Genomic DNA, 25,081 nt, shown 5'->3' on the forward strand with positions numbered 1-25,081 from the left:
AGTATACATTCACCACGTCGTTTTATTGCAAAGGCAGATGAGCAGGTGACCTTTCCACTAACTACAATAGTGATAAGCTATGGACAAAATAGTTGAAAGCAATTTTATATTATGCTTCTATTCATTCCTTTATGCCACTCCTTTTTCTGGCTCTTCATTGTCTGTGAAGCAAATATATCAGAAAAGTAGTATTATAGCAAATGTGTCTTCATTCCCTTTTTAAGCATTTGGAGAATTTATTCTGCTGACTGCTCTTCCAATTTTAAAATACATCAAGGAACACGTTTTGGGAAGACGTAAACCCTCAAAGTATTTATTTAACTTCACCCTTTTGCTGAAAGCTGACCTTCCTCTGGCATGTCCTTGGCATTTTTGAGGCATTTTACCATCATTTCAAAAACGGGATCTGATACCAATGCAATTTGCAATGCGTTAAATTATACTGATTGATACATAGGTCACAGGTCTCTGAAAAGACAGAGCCTACTGTGCAATACTGTATAAGCGCTCAACAAGCCATTCCAAAATTAGTAGTTAATTAAAAGGCCTCATCCCTACAGCAAAATGTCCAGATGGTACAAACCCAGCCCTCAAAGTGTCTTCTAGTGCTTGCTTGTTGCCAAACTGTGAGATTTTGTTTCTAGATGCAGGATTTAATTATTTATATATAAGTCATTGTGTGCTGATTTATAAATAGCATATGAAATGATCTGTATGAAGAAATTTTGAAGCTCAGTTAACTCTACATGGACATTTGTCTTGTATAAAGTGCCACAACACTTCATGTAGTACAGGCCATAATAAAGAATAAAGAATTTACACCCATTTAACCTTCATTTTCTACATACTGTATATAAATATATGTTTATTAGCATCACATTTTACTTACATTTCTAAAACGCATATATAATGAAAAACATGAAAAATAACCAACTCCCCATGGTTATGTGGTTACTTGTATTCAATTTAGAAAAATCTGTGCACCCTGAAAGAAAATTCTATTACGTCTGAATCAGTTTATCAGTTTCAATTGGTGTATCTTCATGTAACCATAAGCTACATTAGCTGTATTTTGGATTTGAAAGATATTGTATCTCTCCACAAACCTCCAGTATCTGTTACTAATGAAAGTAGTTAAGTAGTAAATGGCTTTAACTACCGGGGACAAAGCTGCTTAGAATAACTTATATCTGCTAACACGTCTTGTTCTTTAAATACTTGAGTAAGTGTGTAAGCAAGTCAAATTTCCTGAACAAATATGCCAGAAATGTTGCAATTGATATTGAATTTTCAAATATGGTCAATGAATACTTCTTTGACAAATGTAGGGCACTTCAAGAACAGTTAGTTAAGGTTTTTACCAAGGCCCTTTGAGCTTGCAGTGTTGTGAGAGAGAGCTTCATCACTTTTCTGATTGGTGCTAACTCTCCTGCAGCCAGTGTGACATTCGCAGTGTGAAAAGTGTCAATAGGTTCAGTGGTGCTCATTTTGGAGGAAAGCATATACAGACCTCGCCCCACCAAAGCTGTAGATGTTATGTGGACTGAGTAAAAGCTGTAGATCCTATTATGGTAGAGGTTGTGGAGCTAGTGATGGTGAGGTGTCTACAAAATCTATTCAAGAGCTTTTGGCCTAACCCTAGTTTTGAGTGGTTTAGGGTGTAGAGTAACAAAGGTACTGTTTTGTCTTTAACCCTCTGGACTGAGCAAATGATAGTCTGGTCATAGTACATAATTAGGACATCACAACCCTACCATGGCGGAAAGAGCAGTGGTACCCAGTCCTAGTCCTGGTGACCTACATCCCTGTTGGATTTTGTTCCAGCTGAGTCCTCAATTACACAATCAAATCCTTCATTGACTTAATAATGATAAGATTCATTTGCAAGTTTGTTCCCCAGCTCTTAAATATGTTAGAGGATTTACCGTTGTATTTTGTAAGTGAAATAAAATCCAGAACTTGTGACTAGAAGCTAAATGCAAATATTCAACTGAAGCAATTTCTTAGGTCAAGCAAGGCTTCAGTTATCTACTGAAGGTGGGATGGAGTGAAAACCAGTATGTGTATGGTCAACAGGACCACTGGGGTGGAGGGATAGGTGCAAAACTTATTACACTGGGAAAGGCATTCATTTTGTAGTGTGTTCCCAAACATTATTCATTATAACTGAGCTCTAAATTACCAATGAGTACCGATGTATTATATATACCTGCTATTTGCTCTTCTTAAACTTGTATTTTACTTGTTTCTGCACTCAGTCCTAAGTTTCAAATAAATCCACATTCAGCAGTGAAAACTGGAAGCAGCCTCACCTCACCTTACTGCCCCTTATATCCAAGTAAACAGCTATTAATAGGTGATCAATTTATGATGAAAAGAAACAAGGGGGGTTGGCATTATATCAAACACTCCCACATTTAGTTTTTTCTCATTTTGCAGAGGTCCAGTTGGTTACATTCCAGGCAACACACCAGAACATGGGGCGTTCTGAAGCATCTAAATTGGCACTGAGCTAATACCAATTGCAAATCCCCATCAACTTTTTAAGTGTTGATAGGAAATTTAAAAATATGCTCCCAATTTAAAATGGAAATAATTTTTTTGCTCTGTGATTATCTGGAGCAAAAAACAGAAATCATCATGGCCCTGTAGGACTAACGCTTCTAACCACTGCTGTAGTATGGTGTAGTCAACAGTGCTTTTAAGCTGCATGTACTTGACAACAGCTGGACTGATTTGTTATTACTCTTGCACACACATTTCTGTGCATCTGCTTATGGTTTTGTGATTATTTTATGAGGGTTTATAATGAGTGTAATGAACATACCTTAAGATTATAGCCGTCATCTATTGAGCAACATTTGGTTAAACAATGAAGCAGAAAGGAGAGTGATGAGCCAGGAAATGACTCCATCATTTATATGAATAGTCTTCAGTTCTTAGTCTTGCTGTCATTTCGTATGGGACGCTTGGGATTAGTATCTTCACACATCTCCACTTGGCTTCCAATATCTCATTTAGCTTCCATCTTTAGGGTTTAAGCAGAAATGTAAATCATTTTTCGCTGTTAACAGTTTTATATTTTTAATAACTTAATGTATAGAATCCTGCTTTCCCCTTGCAACGAATTACAATAATTTTATATACTAACCATGCATTTGCATGTTCAAGGTAAGATAAAAATATGAAGGACTGATTTGATTAATATTTTGAGGGTATTCATTTCAGATTGAAGCTCCTCCTGTTCTGCAGTGAGCCATCAATATTTTAAAAGCTAAAGTAAATGAAAGGTGCATTATACTGATGGATATCTTTATCTTGTAAGACGTGCGTTTATATATTATTTCATTTTTTTCTGTGTCATCTGAATGTTGCTTTCCTAAAGGGATTTCTAAAATTCATTACATGATGTTACATAACTGAGCTGACAATATGCTGAAACATGTAGAGTAAATTACGTAAAACCATTCTGTCAATCTGACTGTGTAGCCAGAGGAAGCAAACGACAGCTAATCCTGCAACAACCTTTATGTTTATGTGGTCACATAGTGTGAGCCTGGTGTAGTCAGCTCTATAAAGGGCACAGATCATCAAAAGAGAGTCATTTGCTGCCTCTCCCTGGACATTTTGCCATTTTGAGGTAGAAAGTCACATATAAAGAACACAAATCTGCCAGGATCAATATAGTAGGCATCCAAGAGTATGTGCACATCTTCATCCTGTATCTTCTGCCTGACACACAACCTTAGATGTGAAAATATGAAACACATGCAGTCCAGATTTCTGAACACAATTTCTGTTTTTCAAGGAATTGCATGTATATAGTTCACTAACTAAATGCTGTATATTCCATGAAATAGTTTTTTCTTTCAGTTTACATATATTTTGCAGTTCGTTATCAGACATGCTAAGGAACAATACAGTTAAAAGCAAACTAATGCTGTCCTCATTCCCAAGTCTTCTCTAAATATTACGGGACTTCTTTCAGTTTGAGATACTTGACAGCAGGACACAGGTGAATAGAAGGCATGCAATAATGGCTCACAGTGTACTGGGTTTAGATTTGGATGTACATTGAGGTACAAAATGCAACAAAAAACACAGATATCCCTAGGAATTAATGTCTGATGCTAGGCTAGACTACTGCAGCTCTGAAATCCTTAGGGAACCTTTTCAGCATAAAAGCTGAAAATGTCTTCTGATGTATTGAGTATCTAGAGGGTTTTTATTTCTAAAATAATACAGTATCTAAAAATTGCTTTAACTGTTTCTAATTATATGAAAAGAATGTTGATGGAGAGGGAACTGAGCATGCAAAACCAGCCTTTTCCATTACTTGCAACGCCTAATTGAATCTTAGGCCAGCCCATTTTAGTGTAAAAAGAAATTTAGTTAAATTAGAAACAGAAAAAAGTCTAGTGACTTAAGTGCAGTTTGCAAACTGTTATTGTTCATATAAAGCTGCAACAACAAGTTGTTAAATAATTTTTGAAACAGCAGGGCGGTGACTGGGATGTTTAGAAGGGGCTGTGGGGAAATCAGACTTCTCAGTGTAGATCAACTGTGCGCCATTTATATACTTTCTCCTAGAAATGCTTACTCCTCTTGTTACAGACTTTGCAATCTACTGAAGTCCTTGGAATCATCTTTTCAGAAGATGTTCATTACATGGGTGACTAGACATTCAGCTGTAATAGAAAGTGTGCTTTTATGATAACAGTATTCATCCACCAGGTGTCCAGTAGTTTTGTGTTTAGTCTCACAGCATGTGGATTTTTCTCCCCAAACTCTTAGAACAGCCTAATATGAAATTTCAGAATTGCTTTAATGTGTAACATTATGCGAGGGTTCTAAGACAGCATGAAATAGGAGGAAGAAAATATATACTGAGTATCAAAAGAAACTTTGCATTATATTCATTTTTGGTTTTAGAAAAATAAAGTATGTACGTTTTGGGAATTGCTTAAAAGTTTTTAGTATCATTTTGCTTTATTGATCTTACATGATACACTTGACTGACTTTGACTGTGGCGCAGATGTGCACCATCCTAATTGTTGTGTACAACATACCGATCGATGGGAAGGTCCAAGTGTGATGTGAGCAGGAGGATCTAGTTACTTGCAGATCTCCATTTGTAGTGATTGACGGCAGCCTGAGTGCATGGAGTTCCATTTATCCTGGGACCTTACTTGCTGAACTTTCTGCGTGCTCGTCCTAATATGACAACATTGTTGTTAATGTAGAACCAGCTTTCTTGTGAGATGACAATATGACATTCATGCAGTGGATACCCCAGATGTGGGGATGAGTTGGGATGACGGTGGGATCTAGTGTTCAGAGAGTGAACAGGCACGTGCTTGTCCAAGGTCTGTGAGGGGATGAGAGGACAATCCCACAAATGTACATTAAGAGCTTTTGGCCTATGTATATTAAGTAGCAAAGTGTATGTATCAGATATACAGTGTATATTGTTATCAGTTGTGTACCCAGACTTGTGCAGGCCTTTAAAATGTGTTTCAAAAGATCACTGTGGGATGATTGTGTTTTAGTCCTGTCAGTTTCATATCACCTGTGCCTTTCAAAATCTGTCCTCTGTACATCTTCAATGCATATTTAAACCTCTAGTTTAGATTAGCTACTTGGTTTGTTAATTTGGCTTCAACTGCTGCAGCATGGGCAAAATTAGAGCAGATGTAATTACATTAACTGACATTGGTCTGACTCTTTCCTTTTGTTAATTTCCACTTCTTGCATATCTGCAAACGTCAGCAAGGATGAGCCTCCAGTCACAGTGAAGTAAAATGCTGCTGTTTACACAACAGCAAAAATAATTATAAAGCCTTTCCTGAAAAAGAAGATAGCTATTTGCAATGACAGCTTGATGCCTGATCCCATGTGGGTAGGGAGGGGCAGCTGTGAACATGTTGTGGGCAGATTTGTGCTAATCTTCTAGGTCACTACATTTTGTGCTTCCTTTAAAAGACCTTTCAACTAACAAAGGTGTATTTAATTTGCTAACCATTTATTCTGCTGTGTGCTTCACGTTTCACATTAATATTAGCTCAGTCACTTTTATTACATGTTCTGAGAGAATAAGGAATTTCACTGCATTTGATTACAAAATCAAGTTTTATGTTTTTCTTGAATGTCCAGTGCCAGAATGACAAACCTGACTTCTGACTTGAGCTTAATATTCCTCTATCCCTTATACCTTTATACAGAGTTAGTGGATATATACTGTACAGTAAGAGGATTTCTTAAAATGAAACTAGGGTGCTATTCCTAAAGGAGAACCACACATAGAATCCCAGTACATTCCTAATGCTTTTGTCTTCATACATTGTTTTTAACAGTAAAAAAGGTCATGACTCAGCTTGTCTCAGATGTTGCCCTAAAGTTGAAATGCAGAAAGTACTGCAAAAAATATCACAGTTGAATAATTTGTTTCCATTACTTTCATTACTTAGAAGTAAACTGACCTAAAGTGTCAGACATTCAGAGAATTTTCCAAATGTCTTTTTATGTTTCAGGCCTGAGAGCTACTATATAAGTGTAAGCAATTATTATTATTATTATTATTATAAGATGTTTTGCACCTTGGAGTTGGAGTGGATAAGAAATGAACTGATGGATATTGCAATACAAGTGATTGCAATTAGGTATAAACTTAGGTATTGCAGTAAATTCATAGTTAATCATGAGAAAAAAGGAAAGCACTGTTTGAACAAGCCTTTTTTGAAAGATTGAACTTACCTCAACAAGAAGAGCACATAACAACGAAAGGACATACATTGAAGAATGGTGCAAGGTATTTTAGTAACATTAGTGTTGGACATATTGTTTCTCAGAACCCTCAGTTTTTTCATATCACTTAATTTTCCTTGTCAAAGCTTGGTTTTTGTTTTCTGTGGATTTTTCTGTTAATGCATTTAAATACTAACTGTGCCTGCCTAGTGTTTTACATAGAAACTGTTTCATCACTGTTTCTGAAGAGAGGAAGTGTGATCACATAACATCAGGCAAGAGCTATGAGTCATCAATACTGTAGTCAAGATGCAACAAACAAAATGTTCATTCTGTTAACTGCCCTAATTGTTGGTATGTCATGGATCTCCCTTTTTATTTTCCTATATGCAATTAAACATTTAGCAAATGCAATCCTTTCAAACTTGATGCAAGACCAAAGGTGAATCAATCACATGAGTCCATCATTATTTTGTAGAAGCAAATTCTCATGGCAAACACCATTGCATAGTTCTTTTACAGATAAAGAAATAAAACAAATTACTATTAATAACTATAATAATATATAATTATATCATTTATATTTAGGAACAAGTAAAAGTTTTATTCCAAAAGAGAAGTTCTTCTCTTTTCAGCATGGAATAAAAGGAATAAAACTTTTACTTGTTCCTTTGCAGCCTACACTTGCTGTCGCAGCTACCTACCTGAACTTATTTATATTTATATATACTTATTTAAATTAATCTTCCAGTATTCCAGTGAACCTACAGACCAGCACAAGACAGTTTCAGTGATCTTTTTAATTCCTCTAACTACTGCAATCAGATACCAATGTCTATCACAAGAAAAGAAGTATGCACAAGGGACAAACACACAAAAGCAAATATATTAACCTCATGTTCCCCAGTAACCCAATCCCAAAGTCCCAAAAGAAAGAAAAAGAGTCCTTTAACATCCTGTAATGTAAATACATCAAGTACTGTATCCTGGTGTATCTCCTTTCACCACAGCGAATAGGACAAAACATTGTCTAGTCCTTCGATGGTCACACCATTCCTGAACAATATTATACCTTATGCTCCCCCAAGCCCTGTTTGTCTTAGTCCCATACAGAGTAGAGAGGAGGAAGATAATGCTGTCCTCTTTTGTTCTCTGTAACGTCCCTGTCTGATGCCCACATCCTGTCCTGTCTCCAGTGATAAACCCCTCAAATTCTGCTCATATGAATCCTCCTGTCAGAGGCTTATAATGCCTCTTCCTGGACCAGAGTGGTGGGGAATGTCCTGTCCTGGTAATGTCCTAGGTGTAGGCCAAACTAATGGCTGGAGGCCAGTTAATAAACAGACTGTATGGACAGTGCCAGGTGCATTGATGCATTGTCTATTCTTCCCCCTCCAAGTCTCAGGCCTCCAAATTTTGTCACTCTGTGACATGAACATGATGCAAAATTGCATCTAAAACCTTTATTACTGAGTTAACTGAAGAGTTTTGGGTTCAGGCTGCTTTGCCCTGATACGATTTTTTTGGCACCCGAATTCCTTACCTGCTGATAGAGTGCAATAAGATTTCTGTAGGTAGAGCATCACAGCTGTTCAGGTGGGAAGAGATGAAGGACGGGCACAGAATTTTCAAGTCAGCAAGGAATAGCAGTGTCTTTTGCAAAAGAGTTTCATAAGTTTTGGAAGGACGTATGGTAGCATTTCTCACTAACAATATCAACTCCCTTAAGAGGTATAAGCTAACGTCAGTGCTCCTTTATCCAGCTTCAAAACAAATTTGAATCAGTGATGAATGAACTTGTGTCATATATCCAACTGTTATACATTAATTTAGCTAGAACTTGCTTACTGCCAATGGACACTGAGTAGAAGATGTCATTAATATCCAAGAACAAGTAAGACTTAATTTGCAGTCAATGTACTTTTTTATACATCTTTCCATTCAAACCTTGCCATAGACGTAGTGGATGTGCCATAGTGGGTTATGTGGGACTAGAGTTGTGTTTTAAGGTAAGTATTGTAACACAATTCATAATATTACTGATTTTCATGTTTTGAAAATTTGATTTTTGTAAACTCAAAACAGAGAGCCTCTTTTTTTTGTTGCTGTAGCTTCTTCTTCTCCCTTGATGTGCTGGTGATCATACCAACCACCTAACATGTGAAATTCAAATACTGGGAAATAGTTGAATGTCCATATGTCACTTTGTGCTCTTTTACTACTTAAAGAATGCTTTTGTTCTTGGAAACAACAACATTCGCATCATGGAAAAGACAGATTGCAGTACTCATTCACTTGTAAGGTTTTTTGTGGCAGACAGTCACTTTCACAACTGAAGTATAGCACACAGCTCTGAATTAAATTTCAAATAAAAAAACAGAGGGTGTGGTGGATAGCCAGACAAACTACGACACCATGTCACATTAGTGTATAGCTGAGTTGACTTGTAAGACCATAAGCTTAGAATAAAAATTGATTTCATGTTTGTAATAAAAATGGTTTAACATTTATCACATTGATGAATATGCTAATGTAATCTGCATGCTAAAAACAGTGTATGTATAATACAATAAGAAAGCCTTCTTTCTCCCCTAGTTCTTATGCACACCAAGTCTCATTTTTGATTATTTTACTGTGTATTTTGAAAATTTTATTTAACAGCTAGAGGTAGCCATGGCAACAAAGACTTAAAAAAAGAACATGACAGATACCCAAAATATGTGTTTAAGAACTCCTTCAATAATACTGAAGTAAGAATTTAGCTTTTCCCCCCCTGAAAAAATGTTTAAACATTAAATATTAGGATTGAATAAATTTTTTAAAGCTTACTCATGTGGCTTTTCCTATACTGGAAATTGTAAATGCTTTCAATGATGTCTGCTTGATGATAGTAATTATGGACATAACTAATGTAGAAGACTTGTTTGATTATCTGCATTTTGCCTTAAAGTTCCTTTACATCAATGTAGGCCTTTCAGAGCATTTTGCAATAGATACTTAAAAAAACAGTGTAGTCAGATCAATGCATTTTTTTAAAAGTATTTATACAGCAAATGTCATGTGTCTTACTGTGGCACGTGCTTCAGACAATCATTTTTAACATAATCTGCTAATATAACTGAATTGAACAGGTATACTTTATTTTATTTTAGTTTATGGTTTTCTGAAAGTAAAGTGCTGAATCATTTGACACATTCCTGGAAAACAAGCTTTGTAAAATTCACAATGTTTTAACCATGAAAGCATTTCATTCAATTTGTATCTGAATATCAATCAATTTCAGTCTGTTTATACCACCTATCAATACACAGCATTCTCAAGACACATTAAATAACTTATACAATAAAACACAGTATAGTATATGGAATATATAATAAAACCAGATATGAATGAGAAATTTAAAGGAAAACATAGCTGTAAACAACTAACTTAAACTGGATTTCAGTATTTTAAATGGACAAAACAGTCATACTGTACATGTCTAATGTATAACTAGCTGTATATGTTGACATGTTGGGAATGCTCTAAGGGTTTGTCAGTTGTTAAGTCATTTCAGTTGTTAAGTCAGATGGATCTCCATGTTTCTTCTTTGTAAATAAAGACCCAAACATAACTGTGCCATCTTTTAGTTTTGGTAGCATTAATCATTAATAATTAATAATTAAGCATTAATAGCCACTTGTTCTTATCATCATCGTAGTTTTCAACAGTGGTGCCTGTTAGAGCCCTTTTCAGATTAAAGGTTGTTGTGAGTGGCCAGGACAGGTGAGAACTGAAAGCCCATCTGGTCACAGCCACAGAAAACTAAAATGAACATGAAGACATTGGAGATGCACAGTGGTTTTTCACCTCTCATTTTAGTCACAAAAGACCACAATAATAAGAGACAGACACAAGCTCCCCAGGAATTTGGATCACTGATAAAAAATAACTCTCTAGGTCATTGAAGAAATTAGTCCTTAGTATGCACTTTGGGACTGAATAGTTGAAGTGTATTTTGAGGTCACTGGCTAACTGTCCATTTCAGCTGTGAATTGTTACATTGTTCTCATTTTTAACACAATCCCAGACTGTTGTAAATGCATGGGGAGTGAGGATCTAGCAGCCTGTGCCATTTTTCAATTGCATGGAATATTCACAAACAGAAATTAGAATTACTAGAGACAGACTGTGCCTATCAGATCTTAAACCCACTGCAGATGAAGACATAGCCTCTTAACCATTACAGTTACTATATCAGTGGAGGTGAAAACTGCAATTGTGGTAGATTCAAATGTGATGCTTGTCTCCTCAGATAATCACAGCAAGGTCTGACAACCCCTTAGGTTACAGGACAATTTGATTTGTGAGAACTTTATTAATGATGCCAAATTAGTACACCATAATACCACATACATGGCATATATATTTGATATGAAATGTACAGTTTTAGAAACATACACAGTAAAGAGAAGATGGCAGAAAGTATAAATAGCCATCTTCCATTTACTACAAATTTAAGAATATGTTTAATTCTTTTGAGACACTTTCTTTGATTTTAGTTGAAACACCCCTAGCAATAGAAGAGTTATGATTTTGCTACTGTCTATTCTCTGACATGGTGGTTTACAAAATATCCTAGTACAAGAATGGACAGGCCAGCTAAACCCTATTTTTCTGTCCTTGTCAGTGGCATTCAGCTCTACTGATCCCACAATTTAGGATCCTTATGAGACTAAACAGTTTTATCTTTAATTTTTTTGGCTCTCTTTCCTGACAGTTAAATAAAACCTATATTTAAAAAAACTAGGGTAAGTGGCAGGGCCCAGCCTTTATAGCTATTCTGTGTGAGATCCCATACGTTGTTGCTAGTTTTAGTCGACATCTTCTTGCTCTCGTTTGACATCATCTTTCTTGGCTGTTTCCTAGGTTACAAAGACTTATTCATGTAACCTTTCTCTCAATTAAAGGCGTACTGTATTTTTTTTTATCTCACGTTTGACTCACAAGCATTGTGTCACATTAAGTCTTTTCTTGTTACAGTATCAGCTTCACTCAACATTCTTTTGTAGCTCAAGGGGTGCAGATTACTTGACAGAACAGTTCACAGCACTTGGGTATGGCTTCCATAATACGGTCGAACTGGCTGTAGGGCTCATTTAATTTCACGTCGTTTTAAATCCTTTTGTCATTTTATGTACTGGCCAAAGGTCTGAACTGTACAGGAAGGTCACATGTTGTACAGAGTTGACCCAGAATAAACCAAATCCACAGTTTTAATCTAAGAGAGTATATTGATTACTAATTTAAGACCATTTGTCAAAACATGAAACATGACCTTTAAAATTGAATAACTGTGGAAACCCTTTTCTTTTATGTAATGTACTGTGCCCCATCATGAGGACACAAATCAAACCAGAATTGTATTAAGTCTTTGTGGTGGCAGGAAGCCAGTTTATTCAGGAGGCTAAAACAGGAGTGATGTGCTTGCAGGACTGAGACGTGGTCAAAATTCTAGCATGTGCATTTTGGACATACTGAGATAATCCAGCCTAGGGAAGACGAAGGCTTGACGGAGTTTCTGAATGTATGATTGCTACAAGTCACAGGGTTGTAAATGGGCAATGTTATGCAAGTGGAAAATTGACAACCTTGTAATATTTTAGTCATAAGTGTGATAGTGAAAAACATGGGTATCTAACTTAATCCCCAAGACATCAACCCCAGAGATACCAACAAGAGTGCCTGCGTTTAAAAAGGAGTAGTTGCACTGCCATACAACACTTGTGATAAGTCCTCTGACACATAACAAATATATGGCTGTGGTTGAATTTTTTGTTGTCCGTAAGGTTAATATTATCACTTAAATATCATGTCAGTTGTGCATACCACTGCTGTAACAAAGCCTTTTTAAATATAAAAAAATGAATTTATACCCTCATACCTCAGACCTCATACCCTAGAGGTTTCCAGAGCTATCAAGGCAGCATTTTGGGGCGGAGTGGTGGCTCTGTGGCTCAGGATCTGCGCCTGTGACTGGAAGGTTGCCAGTTCAAATCCCGCAGCCGGCAGAGGAATCCTACTCTGTTGGGCCCCTGATCAAGGCCCTTAACCCCATCTCCTCCAGGGGTGCCGTATAAATGGCTGACCCTGTGCTCTGACACCAAGCTTCTCTCCCTGTCTGTCTCTCATGGAGAGCAAGTTGGGGGTATACGAAAAGACAAATTCCTAATGCAAGAAATTGAAAATGGCTAATAAAGTGATCTTATCTCTTATCTTATCTTTTGGTTCAGGTAGAAATTGCTTTAGAGAACATCCAAATCTAAATATTATGGGCAAATGGACACTAAATCAAAGTAAAGAAAATAAAAATCCTGAAAAAATGAAAGCGTATTTTCATTTGAGTGCTATCGTTGTGTCTCAATGATACAACATGCAGAATTTATTAGGTACAGTTTTGTACAAATTATGGATGAGACTCTAAAGGCTGCTTGTAAAGTTTGTTACTGCAAATCGATTTCTTTGATTAATCTCTTTAGGGTAACCCTGAAGAACATAATAAGATGTAGAGCAATTATAAAGTCATCTCCTGACTTCACAGTCTTATGAAAAGCGTATCTTGTATGGATATCAGATGTAACTAGTGCAGCAAATAAATTTGTAACCTTAACCTCTGGACAGAAAAGTGTGTTAAAAAGGCTCTAGGCTTAGCAGTCAGTGTCACCTATAAATGTTTGAGTGACAACACTCAGAAGCTGTGATGTTAAGTGAAAAGCAGCTCAGGCATTGTTTCATAATTAGCAAAGTGTAAATGTCTTTAACCAGGGAAACACAGCCCTCATACTAAGTTTAAAAATATATCTAATAATTAAAATAAGAAATAAAAACCAAATGCCTTAAGATATTTAATACAAGGGAAAATAAACTCAGTGATCAATTGCATACAGTATAACTCTACTGCCTGTACAGTTATTCATTTAAAGACTATAGTTTAGTTGTTCATTTTCTTTCAAAATGAATTGGAAAGCCAAGTTCAGAGTATATAATGTGAAGATTCTTTACCTTTACATTTGTCTTTTTTAAGGAAAGAAGGTAAAGAAGGTAGTTTTCTTATCTCTTGCCTTAGCCTAAGAGGCAGAACACATGGTGCTCGATTTAGTTTATCACCGTAATGATAAAGTAGTTACTCAGCCTGTAGTTACAGTACACAAGCAATAGCTGATAAGGATATCTGAACTATCATTTCTTTCTTATGCTGGGTGTGTTTTTCATGTAGACCTTTTTCAAATATACTGAGTCGTGATGTTGAACATGGTTTACACAGTTATGAAGGTATGTAAATGTACAGCACAAATCCCAAAAATTAAACCTACTTTTGTGTTCATTTTAAAGTAGTCCTAATTTTTTAGTAGGGAGCTGTTCCTTTGCAGCTCTCATTCTAAGAAAAAGTAGTGGTTAATTCCATTCCAGGAATGGAATTCCAGGAATATGAGGCAACTATATCGGTCTAAACAGATGGAATCCAGGAGAAGACTGAAACCTGTAATTGAGTGGAGAGATTTAGAAATGAGTCTGAAAATGAAAGGTTGAGGAAGGTAAGAACCATGTTTCACAATAGTTTTGGCTTCTGATGTCTTTCTGGAGTAAGAGTCCTATAATCCTAGTCAGATTTCTGGCACTGACAGAAAGTTCACAACCAGTTAGAAATCATATATTTATATCAAATGCTTCACAGATTTGCCATGTATACTCTGTAAATTGAAGACCATGCCACGAGTTTCTCTTTTCTAACACAAAATTGAAGATATCTGCAATACAAGAGACAGGTTCTCATTAAATGAATTTTCTCTCACACGGTCTTCTTGCCTTACAGGTGCAGTACAAGTTTGAAATATTGTGCACATCACTACCTTACAGAAAGTAGTGATAATATATATATATAAAGGAAGACACAGTAAATCAAAACAGTGTTTCTGTAAAAATAAGTTTAAAAATCATACTGATCTCCATACATTGAAAGAGATAAGTTGCCTTATCTATGAAGAATACAAGAAAACAGAGGCAGCATCTTCCAGAAGGAAGATACTCTATTTTCTAATTTAGAATTTGTCTGTATAAATAGAGTAACTGTCGATTTTCAGGATATTTTAGTATTTGAAAATTACTACATTACTATGTAGTGTTCCAGGCTATTTCTTCTTCAACTGTGCTATTATCTTTCCTGGTTCAACTCTTTAAAACCTTTACAAGAATAGTTACAAAAGAGAAGAGGCCATTTGGCCTGTCATGCCCATTTGTTAATGTAGGTACTGTAGTTTATTGATCCAGGGATCTCACTAAGTCGTTTCTTTAAGAAAGTCAGGGTATCATCCTAAACAACATGGCTGTGTTGCTTGTTTCATACCTCCCCTGACAACCCTTTTCTGAGTAGAGTCTCTTTTTCTACATTGTAAACGCACATCCAAGTTTTGACTTGTGTTCTCTGGCTCACATTTCACTGTTGATTTTTTACACTTCATTGACTTTGTAGTCCTCTCTGTTTAATACTAATAAAGTTCAGTTCTTTCAAGCTGTCAGTTTAGGATAATACTTCAAGCTCCATAACCTACCTGGTTGGTCTTCTCTAGATTAATTCTAGAGCAGTAATATATATTTCTATAATGTGGTTACCACTTTTTTAAATGAGATCTTACAAGTGCATTATACAATTTAAAATGACATAATTTAATTTGAATTGTATAGTTATATATTAATTCTATGTTTATGGATTCAATAAAATATGTCCTAGAGTGCTCTTTTTTTAAAAAGATGCACACATTTCTCTGAATGCCAACCACCTATAATTTATTATTTGGAACTTCATCAAAAGCATTCCAAATACATTTGTAAACAAATCTTGTATTTCATAGCAAATAAAACAGATTACTTGTACTCCTCTGTGGTGTCTTTAGTATTACATCAAATTTCCAAAAGTAACAAAGTTGATCAAATTGTGGCTTTGAGGTTTTTTTAAGTATGTAAACCAGAAACATTTTTAATAGAAGTTTCTTTTGAATAGCACAGCTGAATTCTGAAGTACAGTATGTCCTGTTTTTCTGTGATTTTCTGCTACATATTTGTAGACAGCACAATTTTCAAACATGATTATTAGCCTTATTCAGTCACAATCTCCTCAGCCAATTAACAACATATTGTAACATGTTTTAAAGATAAAACATGTATTCCTATGTTTACTGTTGCTTTGATTGGACCACAGATATCATGTGATCAGATCTGAATTGCAACATTTCTTGAGGATTTTTTACAATATTGTTTAAATAACTGGTATTGTTAGTGTTATTTGTGATTTTTAGCAAGATTTCATATAGGCCTAAAATTGATAAGGAAGACTGTAGTTAGTGCGATATCTGAAGAAACGCTGATGATAAAAACATAAGTTTAAATAAGAAACATAATCTGTAGTTCAGAATGAATTATAATAGCTCCAGTGTGTATATATATACAGTATACTCTATAAACAAACTGCTAATTATGTTAATGCTTGGCCTTTACTGAGTGATGAGACACTCCTTCCAAAGGAGACACACCCACTCTGGTACAAGTATAGATTAACCAAGTGGGTATATCTCATAGCACAGTTTCAGAACAATATTCTGCATAGCGAGGCACTCAGTGGTGGTGGTGCAGTTGTACAGCTTTATGTCTTGCCTTAATCTTTGACCATTTGACAGAATCTGAAAATATTCGAGTCCTTTTTAATAGGCTAAAGTTATACATAGTTCACATACTGGCAGAGGCATAACCAGATGGATGGCAAGGGGTGGCTATTTTCACCCCTAAAAATGGCTAAGTTTGGGCATTACTTAAAATCCCATAAAGATGTGTTGTGAATTTACCGAAAAAAATATAAACGTTGGAAACAATTATGATCCTTCTTAAATGTCATTCAGTATACGTATAGCCTATTTTGTAAATTACCAGTGTTAGCGGTGTTATTGTTGAATTTCAAGAACATTGAATACATTTGGGCAGTGCATTACAGGATTTTTATTACCTAAATCAAATCCCACTGTAAAAATACATTAGTGGGTTTAGTTTCCTTAATCTGTTTGTATATCAGTGTAACTTCCTATGATTTATATGCAAATAAAATTCTGCTGCTCCATGACCTACAATGTTCCATGACCTGTTCTTATGCCTTCCAAATTTAGATAGATTCAGCTACATATACTGTACCTTAAAGATTTTGAGCCAAAAAATCCTTTTTTCCTGGGCTGGAAATTTCTGGTTCTACAAAGCACACTTGCTTATTTACACAAATATGATGTTTCAGGAAGGATTCTATGAAAAATAAACTGCAAGCAAAAAACAAATTGAGTGTTCTACTCATCTGTAATATTTGTGTTAACACACGGCAGTTGTCAAATATCGTTCTCTCTTCATGCAAATGGTATTTCACAAATTTATATGGACTTAAATGTTTTGTGTCCTGTTTTAAATGACCTGCCTCTTTTTGGAATTTATGAATTGTATTTTTTAGTTGGAAAATACTTTGTCGCTCCTAATTTAACTTTTGTGTCATTAATATTAGTATGAACTTAATTGTTTATATCATTATAATGGCACTTACCTCAACCAATCATAACATCATTATATTTGTTTGCATAATATGTGAACATTTTTTTAAGAGAAAAAGGTGCTTAATGTCACAGGAATTTCATCTTTCAATGGTAGAGATGGCTTTTGCACAGAACACTAAATCCCATGTGCCTTCACATGCCTGATTTGATCTTTAGTATTCTAAAACACAAAACATGAACTGAACCATAGAGGAGGAACTTTGAATTGAAAAATTCACAATGAAAAGTATCAGATACTTTTTCTGTTGTTTTTTTTTACCATAATGGTTAAATATGATGATGGGAGTTACACAGTGCTACAATGAAAAGTGTATTGGGATACTTTTAACTATATATTTGAAAACAAATGTCAGGTTATTTAGTAATCGTCTATCTACCTAGCTTCTCTATTTTGCCTTGCAGGTTAACACTGATAATGTAGTGAAAGTCGGACACAGACAAGTTGTCAACATGATACGCCAGGGTGGTAATCACCTGGTCCTCAAGGTGGTAACAGTCAGCAGGAATATGGATCCTGAAGATACAGCCCGGAAGAAAGGTAAGCATTTGTACTTTTGCTTTTGATTAATATTTCAAAATACCTGGAAATGTACCAAATATTATTTATTACCAAATAAATATAGTACCAAATATTTAAGCCAGACCGTGCTATGAGAGTGCCCAGCTAGTTTCATGAACATCGTCAAATTTTTAATGGATACATGCACAAGCACCAATCTCAGCTTAAAGAACATAAAGAATTTTATGTGGTTAAACTTCAGAAACCTTAAATTTAGATGTCAGTCATGGACTTAAAGTATAATATGATTATACTTTAAATAAAATGCTTTACCTTCTTCTCAGTGAAAAATGGCTATTCTTTTTTTGTTATGTTGCCCGACTTTTCTGCAATGTTAGCATAACATACTTTTTTCATACCTTCCAGCATGATCAGGACTAAAATTAAAGTTTAAATGGAATTCTGCAGCTTTATATTTGATCTGCATAATGAGCACATTCTAATAATTCTTTCCTTATGAAGGAGGAAGGCAGGACAGTTTTTAACACTATCATCTACACATCTGGTACCTACTTCTGCTTTCTTTAACTAGTGTGTCATTTTCCCTGATGGTCCCATTGAGAATTAGTGATAATGTGAAAACACCTACCAGAATAGAACCTACTAACCTTCTCCTAGTGTAAATAGTGCCTGTTGACCCTCTTGTCTGTCATGCAAGAAGGTGATTGATCTACCGTGCCCACTGATAGGTAACATTCCTGTTCAACATGCTTCTGTTATTTACAGTACCTTTCTTTACAATTACAATCTGAAAGGGCATCTGACAGGACTGAGAGCTAGACCCTGCAATATCCAGCACTTTTACTGAGTACAGTATCTGTGAATACAATAAAGCATTACATTTTTGTCTACAGTATAATTTAAATACACTAGTATTTTGTTTGGAGCTACTTTTTAGATGTTTAGTGTTTAGTGTGTGCAAATTGAGAAAGCATTGGTGATATTCATGTAGGAGAAAAAAATAAGCCTACTGTATCTTTAATTCAGATTTCTGTTAATAGTTTGGAGCAATTATGGTTTCAGTTTTTAATAAGCAAAATGTTTTTAAAAACAAGAAAAATCCATCATCACTGGAACTTCACAGAGCACAAAAATTACTCTACCTTTTTACATAAAATGTAATACCTTGATTGCCATGAATGAATATCCGTCAGGTTAAATAGATTTGCAATATTCAGAAGCCGTTTAGTTCTTTACCCAGCTGCCATTTTCGTTTAAAGAACAAATCCTTTATGTATAGTATTTCCATCATTAATTGTCAAATGCATGAGCAATACAACTGGCCTATGAGTACTCTTACAAAACAGAAACCCTTAAAGGCCAAAGCAGAAAATAGTGATAGCAGTGAACTTTCCTCATGCGATAAAAAACATCTCCTCCCCTCCCCTGTTTCCTTGTTTCCGCTCCATTACTGAAGCGCCTCCACCTCCAAAGAGGGCACCTACCACAGCACTGACCTTACGTTCTAAGTCTATGACCTCAGAGCTTGAGGAGCTGGGTAAGCAAGATTGTGGCTAAAAAGAAATAGAGGAAAACAATGCATGCTGTAAGGTTAAAACAGCCAAAAGACAGTGCTGCATTTCTCTAGCTTTTATGTAACAGGCATGGAGAGAGTGATGAGTCACAAAAAGTGCATGCTTTGCATCATGGGGCACCCTCGTACAATCCTGTCGATGCGGTTTTTCATCTAAAAGCATAATAGCCTTCATCTATTGAGTGATGCTAGAGTTTTAATTGTTTCATCTGTGCTAACAATTAAAAAACACTTGCTTTTTGTCCCTTTGTACTCTGATAACCTCCCTAATCTTATTGTTTTTATTTCAAAATTTTATCTGGCCCATCAGTGGATAAAGGTAAGCAGCAGGGTTTTTTCTCCATTTTGTAGGCTGCAAAATGTAGCATTTTTAACTGTAATCTCATCCAGATTTCCCATAACCCTGTATGAGCTATTCAGTTTTCCACATATCAGGTCCATAGCATTTTGCTTACAATGTTTTTTTTTAAAGCTAACCACAGACCTTGCAAGCATAAAGGTTCAATTATTGGCTTTTAAATAAAATTCATGGAAGAAATGACAGAAATGGAAATTGGTGTCACATTAAGAGGAATTAAATATTAATGTCTGATGACCTGCTAATAAATTCTTAATTTCTATGCTTGTGATGTTATGAAGTTAAGAACATTACGTGAAGAATAACTACTAGCACAGTGGCCTTCCATTATTAAACTGCTATGTGTCTGCTCCAGGGCAAACTAGAGAGAGAAATAACACAGAGCCTTCTTACATCATTATTACTGTATGATGAGAACTGCAATGCAAACTGCAATGGGCTTTGAGGAACGATAATTTTATTTGCAACCTGAAGTTATTTTTGTTAGACATTTAACCCACCAGCAACTAATTTGATGTACTAGACTCCCAGGTTGTTCCACCAGTAAGCTTGTCTGAAGTGCGGGCCAAGCCATATAGCCCACACATCAGTGATTTTAACCGTGGCTACATTATTAACCACCTGTGACCAGGATTATCTAAGCAATGGGATACAATTGAGTAGGCCTCATCATTGAGCAGAGGCTTGCTGGACAGTTGTGAGCATGAAGCTACGAGAGCTGCAACACTCTTCCATCTGATGTTATGTGGAAATTGCATATGGCACTGAGAATGCATGTTTTTGAGCAACGTCTGCATGCCTGTCATCCCTCCTGTGCTTGTATATACAGTATACATCATATTGTATATAGAGAGAAATACACAACAGTAAATCACTGGCTAACCTGACCTACACTATAGCTACGATACATTGTTTGCTAAATGCTTGTCATATTCCATTTTGAAAGGTCCCCTTCATCAGTAAGATTAGTTTTAAAATCTGTGAGAGTACTACTACTTCTAATTAGGTCATGTTAATTAAACAAACTCAGTTAAGTTAAAATATTTGTATTTTGTTTATGAATCCATCGATTGCTTTTCTCGTTTGAATCATGCACCTGCCCAAAATGTCCATTATGAACAAATTGTTATATTTGCCACCTGCTTTCCTAACACATTTTCCCTAATTCTATTTGTCTATTGTGGTAATAGCCCTTCCATTAAAAAAAAGAGTTATATCTCATATATAGAGGAGTGCCATAGCAGGGATCTTTAAATAGGGGGGTCAAGGAACAACAGAAACATTCACAGCTCTGAGATAAAACACAAAACAAAACCTTAAGCACTCCTCTAAACTCCTAACTTCTTCAGTTTCTCTCTTTAACACCAAGCAGCCAAGCTACTTACCAGTTTGTTGGTCTCGGGGAAATGTGGCCTGTCTCTACTTACTGTCCTCTTACAATGGACGTACTGTAGTTTTGTTTCAACAGAATTAAAAAACATTTGCAACTTTTGGAAGCCTTTAGAAGACAATGTCAACAGGAGATCCTTTATTTCTGCTGTTCTTTACATTTGTGTGATGGATTGAGGTGGCTTATCTACAGTACATTTAGTATACGGTGTAGAAAGATTTTCCATTTCCATTATTTGGGGAAAATGTTTCTTATGCTACTGTTCAAACCATGTCCCATGTAGCACTTAAGTTTTACCACAGAGAATGTATCATAAATACATCTTTATTCACTTATAAAATAATAATAACCTGTCTCAGCCATCCCGAGACTACAACAAAATCCAAGTGGGTTTGGAAGCTCAAAGAAGCAGAAATCCACAATTTCAAGTATTCTGTGCAATTTGTATCCTCTGAATGTTAATTTTTTGTATGTTTCTCACCTTACCAGCTTAGTTGGTATTAAGAAGCAATTTTTTTATTCTATCTATTGATATACCAATTTTATTCTTCAAATTCTAGGTTGAATATACATACAGTATTTCTGATGAGACATCATAGAAATAAGCAACTAGCAGACAACATTACCATTTTCACAAGTGAACTAGCAATATTTACCCCCAATAGTTGATTATAATTTCAACCATGTCTATGATTTTTTTGTAATTACTATTTTACTACCACAAGTAGTTTCCTGATTGTAAGGTACTGATAATTTAAATTCTACACAGAATGATGTTGCAAACAGGTTACAAAGTGATTTATTTTCCAATACAGGAGTGGAAAATATAAAGTAATATTAAAAGTCTAAGAGTGTAGGATTGCATTGGGAAACTCTTGTTGCATCTAAGCTTAGATGCAGGTAATGCAAACAGCATTAACCTGTGATTCAGAACATTCACAGTAGCTTGCTCTCTAGTGGATTGTTAAGGGTAATGTTTGCGGAGTCAAATGCCACTATTATAGGCTTATTTGAATTCTCCATTTGTACATCAGAAACAAACAGGGGATAGTCCAAAGCTGATTTCAGATTCATGTTGTCCAAACTGCTAAAGTGAAGTAAAAGTAATTGTTAACAGAATCTATCAAGATCGCTTACAGTATTTTCTTTATAAATCTATACATACAGTACATGACTATTTAAAAATACAGTATATGCTAAGTTTTCCCCATAAACCTTTTCTCACTTTAAGTGTCTTTAAGTACTAAGGTCTTTTGGTAACACCTATGCCCTGCCAGTCTTGTGCTTTCTCAGGGTTAGAATTACAGCTTGTTCCCTTTTATTTTCAAGCCACCATGAGGAAAAAGAAGGGTGGTAAGTTCAATAGGCATTTTTCAAACAATGTTTTGTATAACCTTCTCCTTGTTGTATACTTACAGTACATCTAAGCAATTTTCCTAGCAATATTGTTTGAAGCAATGAGAACATCGGGGTATCATCAAAATGGTTGTGTACTGGTTGTGGAGTTTCAGGGTTCTGTGTATGTTAACTGCAAAAAAAGTGTCATCTTTATAAATGTCTGTGTGAAATGCAATTACATGTTGCATGTTTATTTTAACAAATTAGAATGAAATACACTCATCAAAATGAAAAGCTGACAGAACAGTTTAGTATACAAAGCATAAAAAAGCAACATGTGACATTTAAGCTTAGATTGAAGTACTGTATAATTGTTTCAAATGTTTTAAAGAGAACTTTATGGCTATATTTTACTTACATGACTAAACTCAAGTGAACATATATATGTACATAGATTGTGTACACATGGATTTCACTAATTTGTGTGTATTAGTCACAAAACTGGAGATTTTCTGTCAGAATGTTATACATTTACTATGCTTTATTATTAGAACTATTTGGCAATAAAGCTTAAGGATTATGTAAGATTAGAAAAATATGAACACAATGATTTAGTATACACAAGAGCTCTGTGGGATGTTAATTTCTATTTTAAAAATTACAAGGGTATTATCAGAAGAAAAGGGGTCTCATAAAGAATTGCACAAATTTATAACAAATATGTAATTTCAGGCAGTGTTCATTCTAAAAGGATAAATTGTTCTTTCTTTAAAGACATAACAATATCTTGGCCCACTTGAGGAGGCACTGACTCAGTTAGATCCAAGATGTTGCTATGGTAATAGTGCCGCATTTGTTTAATATAGAAACATTCCCACCTGGAAAGCAAAATCAAAGCCAAATTTTTAGTACTATTCTCTCCACCACTTACACAAATAGGGTGGTTGCCTTTTCAAAAGGAGACATGCCATTAGATTTGAAAGAGCTGGCGACTGGGGCATTGAAATGTATGCTTTATACAGCATGTCAAAGACATGTAGCATCATTAATCTCGCAGTGTAAAATGGAGGTCACATTAGATTTCTGACGCTGATAGTTTGTGTGCTAAGCAGTGCAGAAGAATGTAAATCCTGACACAATCTATTGGAATTCACAAAGGAAGATGGGAAGATTGCAAGCCCAGCTCAAAAGCAAGAGAAAGGGGTAAAGCTCAATTAGGATGTCTTTAGAGGCAGGGTGGCTTCTGAGTTTTCAATTCGTGATTAATCTCAGATTTACACTTCAAGAGATGCTATTTTTTAAGTGTATGTTAAGCAATGCCTTCCTAAACTTGTGGAAGTTCTCATATTTAAGCTTTTCTATTACAAATAAGCACACTACTATTTAGTGTAGTGAGACACACATCCAGTTTGAGTTTTAGACCACAGTGAGATTTAAATCTTGTCCTTGTCCTTCCTGAGGCTGGGGAAAACTCCCATTATTGCCATATTCTGAGTTTGTATATCAAAGTTATAGATTAAAAGATTTTTAGCTCCCTTGTATTCTCATTTATTTTTGGAAAACAAATGTTCAAATCCGGGCCTTTGCCCATTTCCTTAAAACTGAAACTGACCTTCTCAACTCTCTCGCCACACAGGTAATTCAAGCAGGTCCATGCACACAGTCAGCATTCTTCAGTGCCCAATATCAATCTATACCATTTATAACAAGGGTGGCCAGCCCTGCTCCTGGTGTGCCACAACCCAACAGGCCTGACAGGTCACACTTAAATCAATTCCTAAAGCCTTGGAACACGTGAGTTTAAAGCAATTTAGTAAGCTAACTTTTTCACTTGAATCAAGAGTGGCTAGATGTGACCCTGGAGAGCCATGTGTTGTTGGTACACTATTTTCACAAAGCACCTGTTTACGTCGTCAAAATGAAACTGTTCCAAGTGTTTTGAAGTTTATAACTTAAGGATGACCAATAAATACTGCTGGATTGTGGTTTCCTAGAACCAAGATTGGCCACACCTGGTCTAAAATGTGGGAAAGGATGGGTAGTTTGTTCCACACATTTTACAGTGGTAACCCAAATATGTAAGCTCTTGAGGTACTGTACCAGACAGTTTGCATTTTTAAGATGTACAGTGGATAACAGGAGTAAACAAGCAAACCAGCCCTTAGCTTGAAACATGTTTTAAAAAATGGTTAATATTTAACATAACAGCCTTTGGACAGCCTTTTCTAGTCTAGGGTCAGTTATTGTCAGGTATACATTTACAGAAATGACAAAGACTATGTCCTGTTTTAAAAGAAGTAGAGTCCACCTTGGATACTATGTATACTCCACATTGAATTAACTTATATAAGACATATGCTCTCATTTTCCACTTTTCTTAATGGTTCTGGTTCATGCACAGTGAGGCGTGATATTGCATTAAGCAATCGGAAACAAGTAATGCAAGGAATTCTCTCAGTTTATATTCTCTACAGGGTATTTGTCCCACAAGTGCATTTCAATGTTTAATGTAATTATCCAGGATATATTAAAAATTCA

General features: G+C 35.5%; 1 protein-coding gene and 1 long non-coding RNA gene across 7 annotated transcripts in view; one reads left to right on the forward strand and one right to left on the reverse strand.

Annotated features, from left to right (window-relative positions):
• shank2b (SH3 and multiple ankyrin repeat domains 2b) overlaps window positions 1-25,081 on the forward strand; it is a 185,853-nt gene that overhangs the window by 137,950 nt on the left and 22,822 nt on the right. For 4 of the 5 annotated variants that reach the window (XM_088611003.1, XM_088611004.1, XM_088611002.1 and 1 more), the window contains exon 17: window positions 17,767-17,902. In XM_088611003.1, coding sequence (XP_088467129.1) covers window positions 17,767-17,902 — 136 coding nt within the window. Of the gene's footprint in view, window positions 1-17,766; window positions 17,903-19,340; window positions 19,422-22,534; window positions 22,559-25,081 lie in introns of all 5 variants that reach the window. The other variant, XM_088611005.1, reaches the window with a different exon arrangement.
• Window positions 1-25,081, reverse strand: part of LOC148645666 (uncharacterized) — a 71,138-nt gene that overhangs the window by 17,888 nt on the left and 28,169 nt on the right. Inside the window, exon 2 of one of the 2 annotated variants that reach the window (XR_015928059.1) lies at window positions 2,828-3,028. The exons of the other annotated variant lie outside the window; for it this stretch is intronic. This is a non-coding gene — a long non-coding RNA (uncharacterized LOC148645666). The remainder of the gene's footprint in view (window positions 1-2,827; window positions 3,029-25,081) is intronic. 2 annotated transcript variants of the gene reach the window in all.

Source organism: Lepisosteus platostomus, chromosome 18 (assembly GCF_059453375.1).
Source record: "Lepisosteus platostomus isolate fLepPlt1 chromosome 18, fLepPlt1.hap1, whole genome shotgun sequence".
NCBI lineage: Eukaryota > Metazoa > Chordata > Actinopteri > Semionotiformes > Lepisosteidae > Lepisosteus > Lepisosteus platostomus.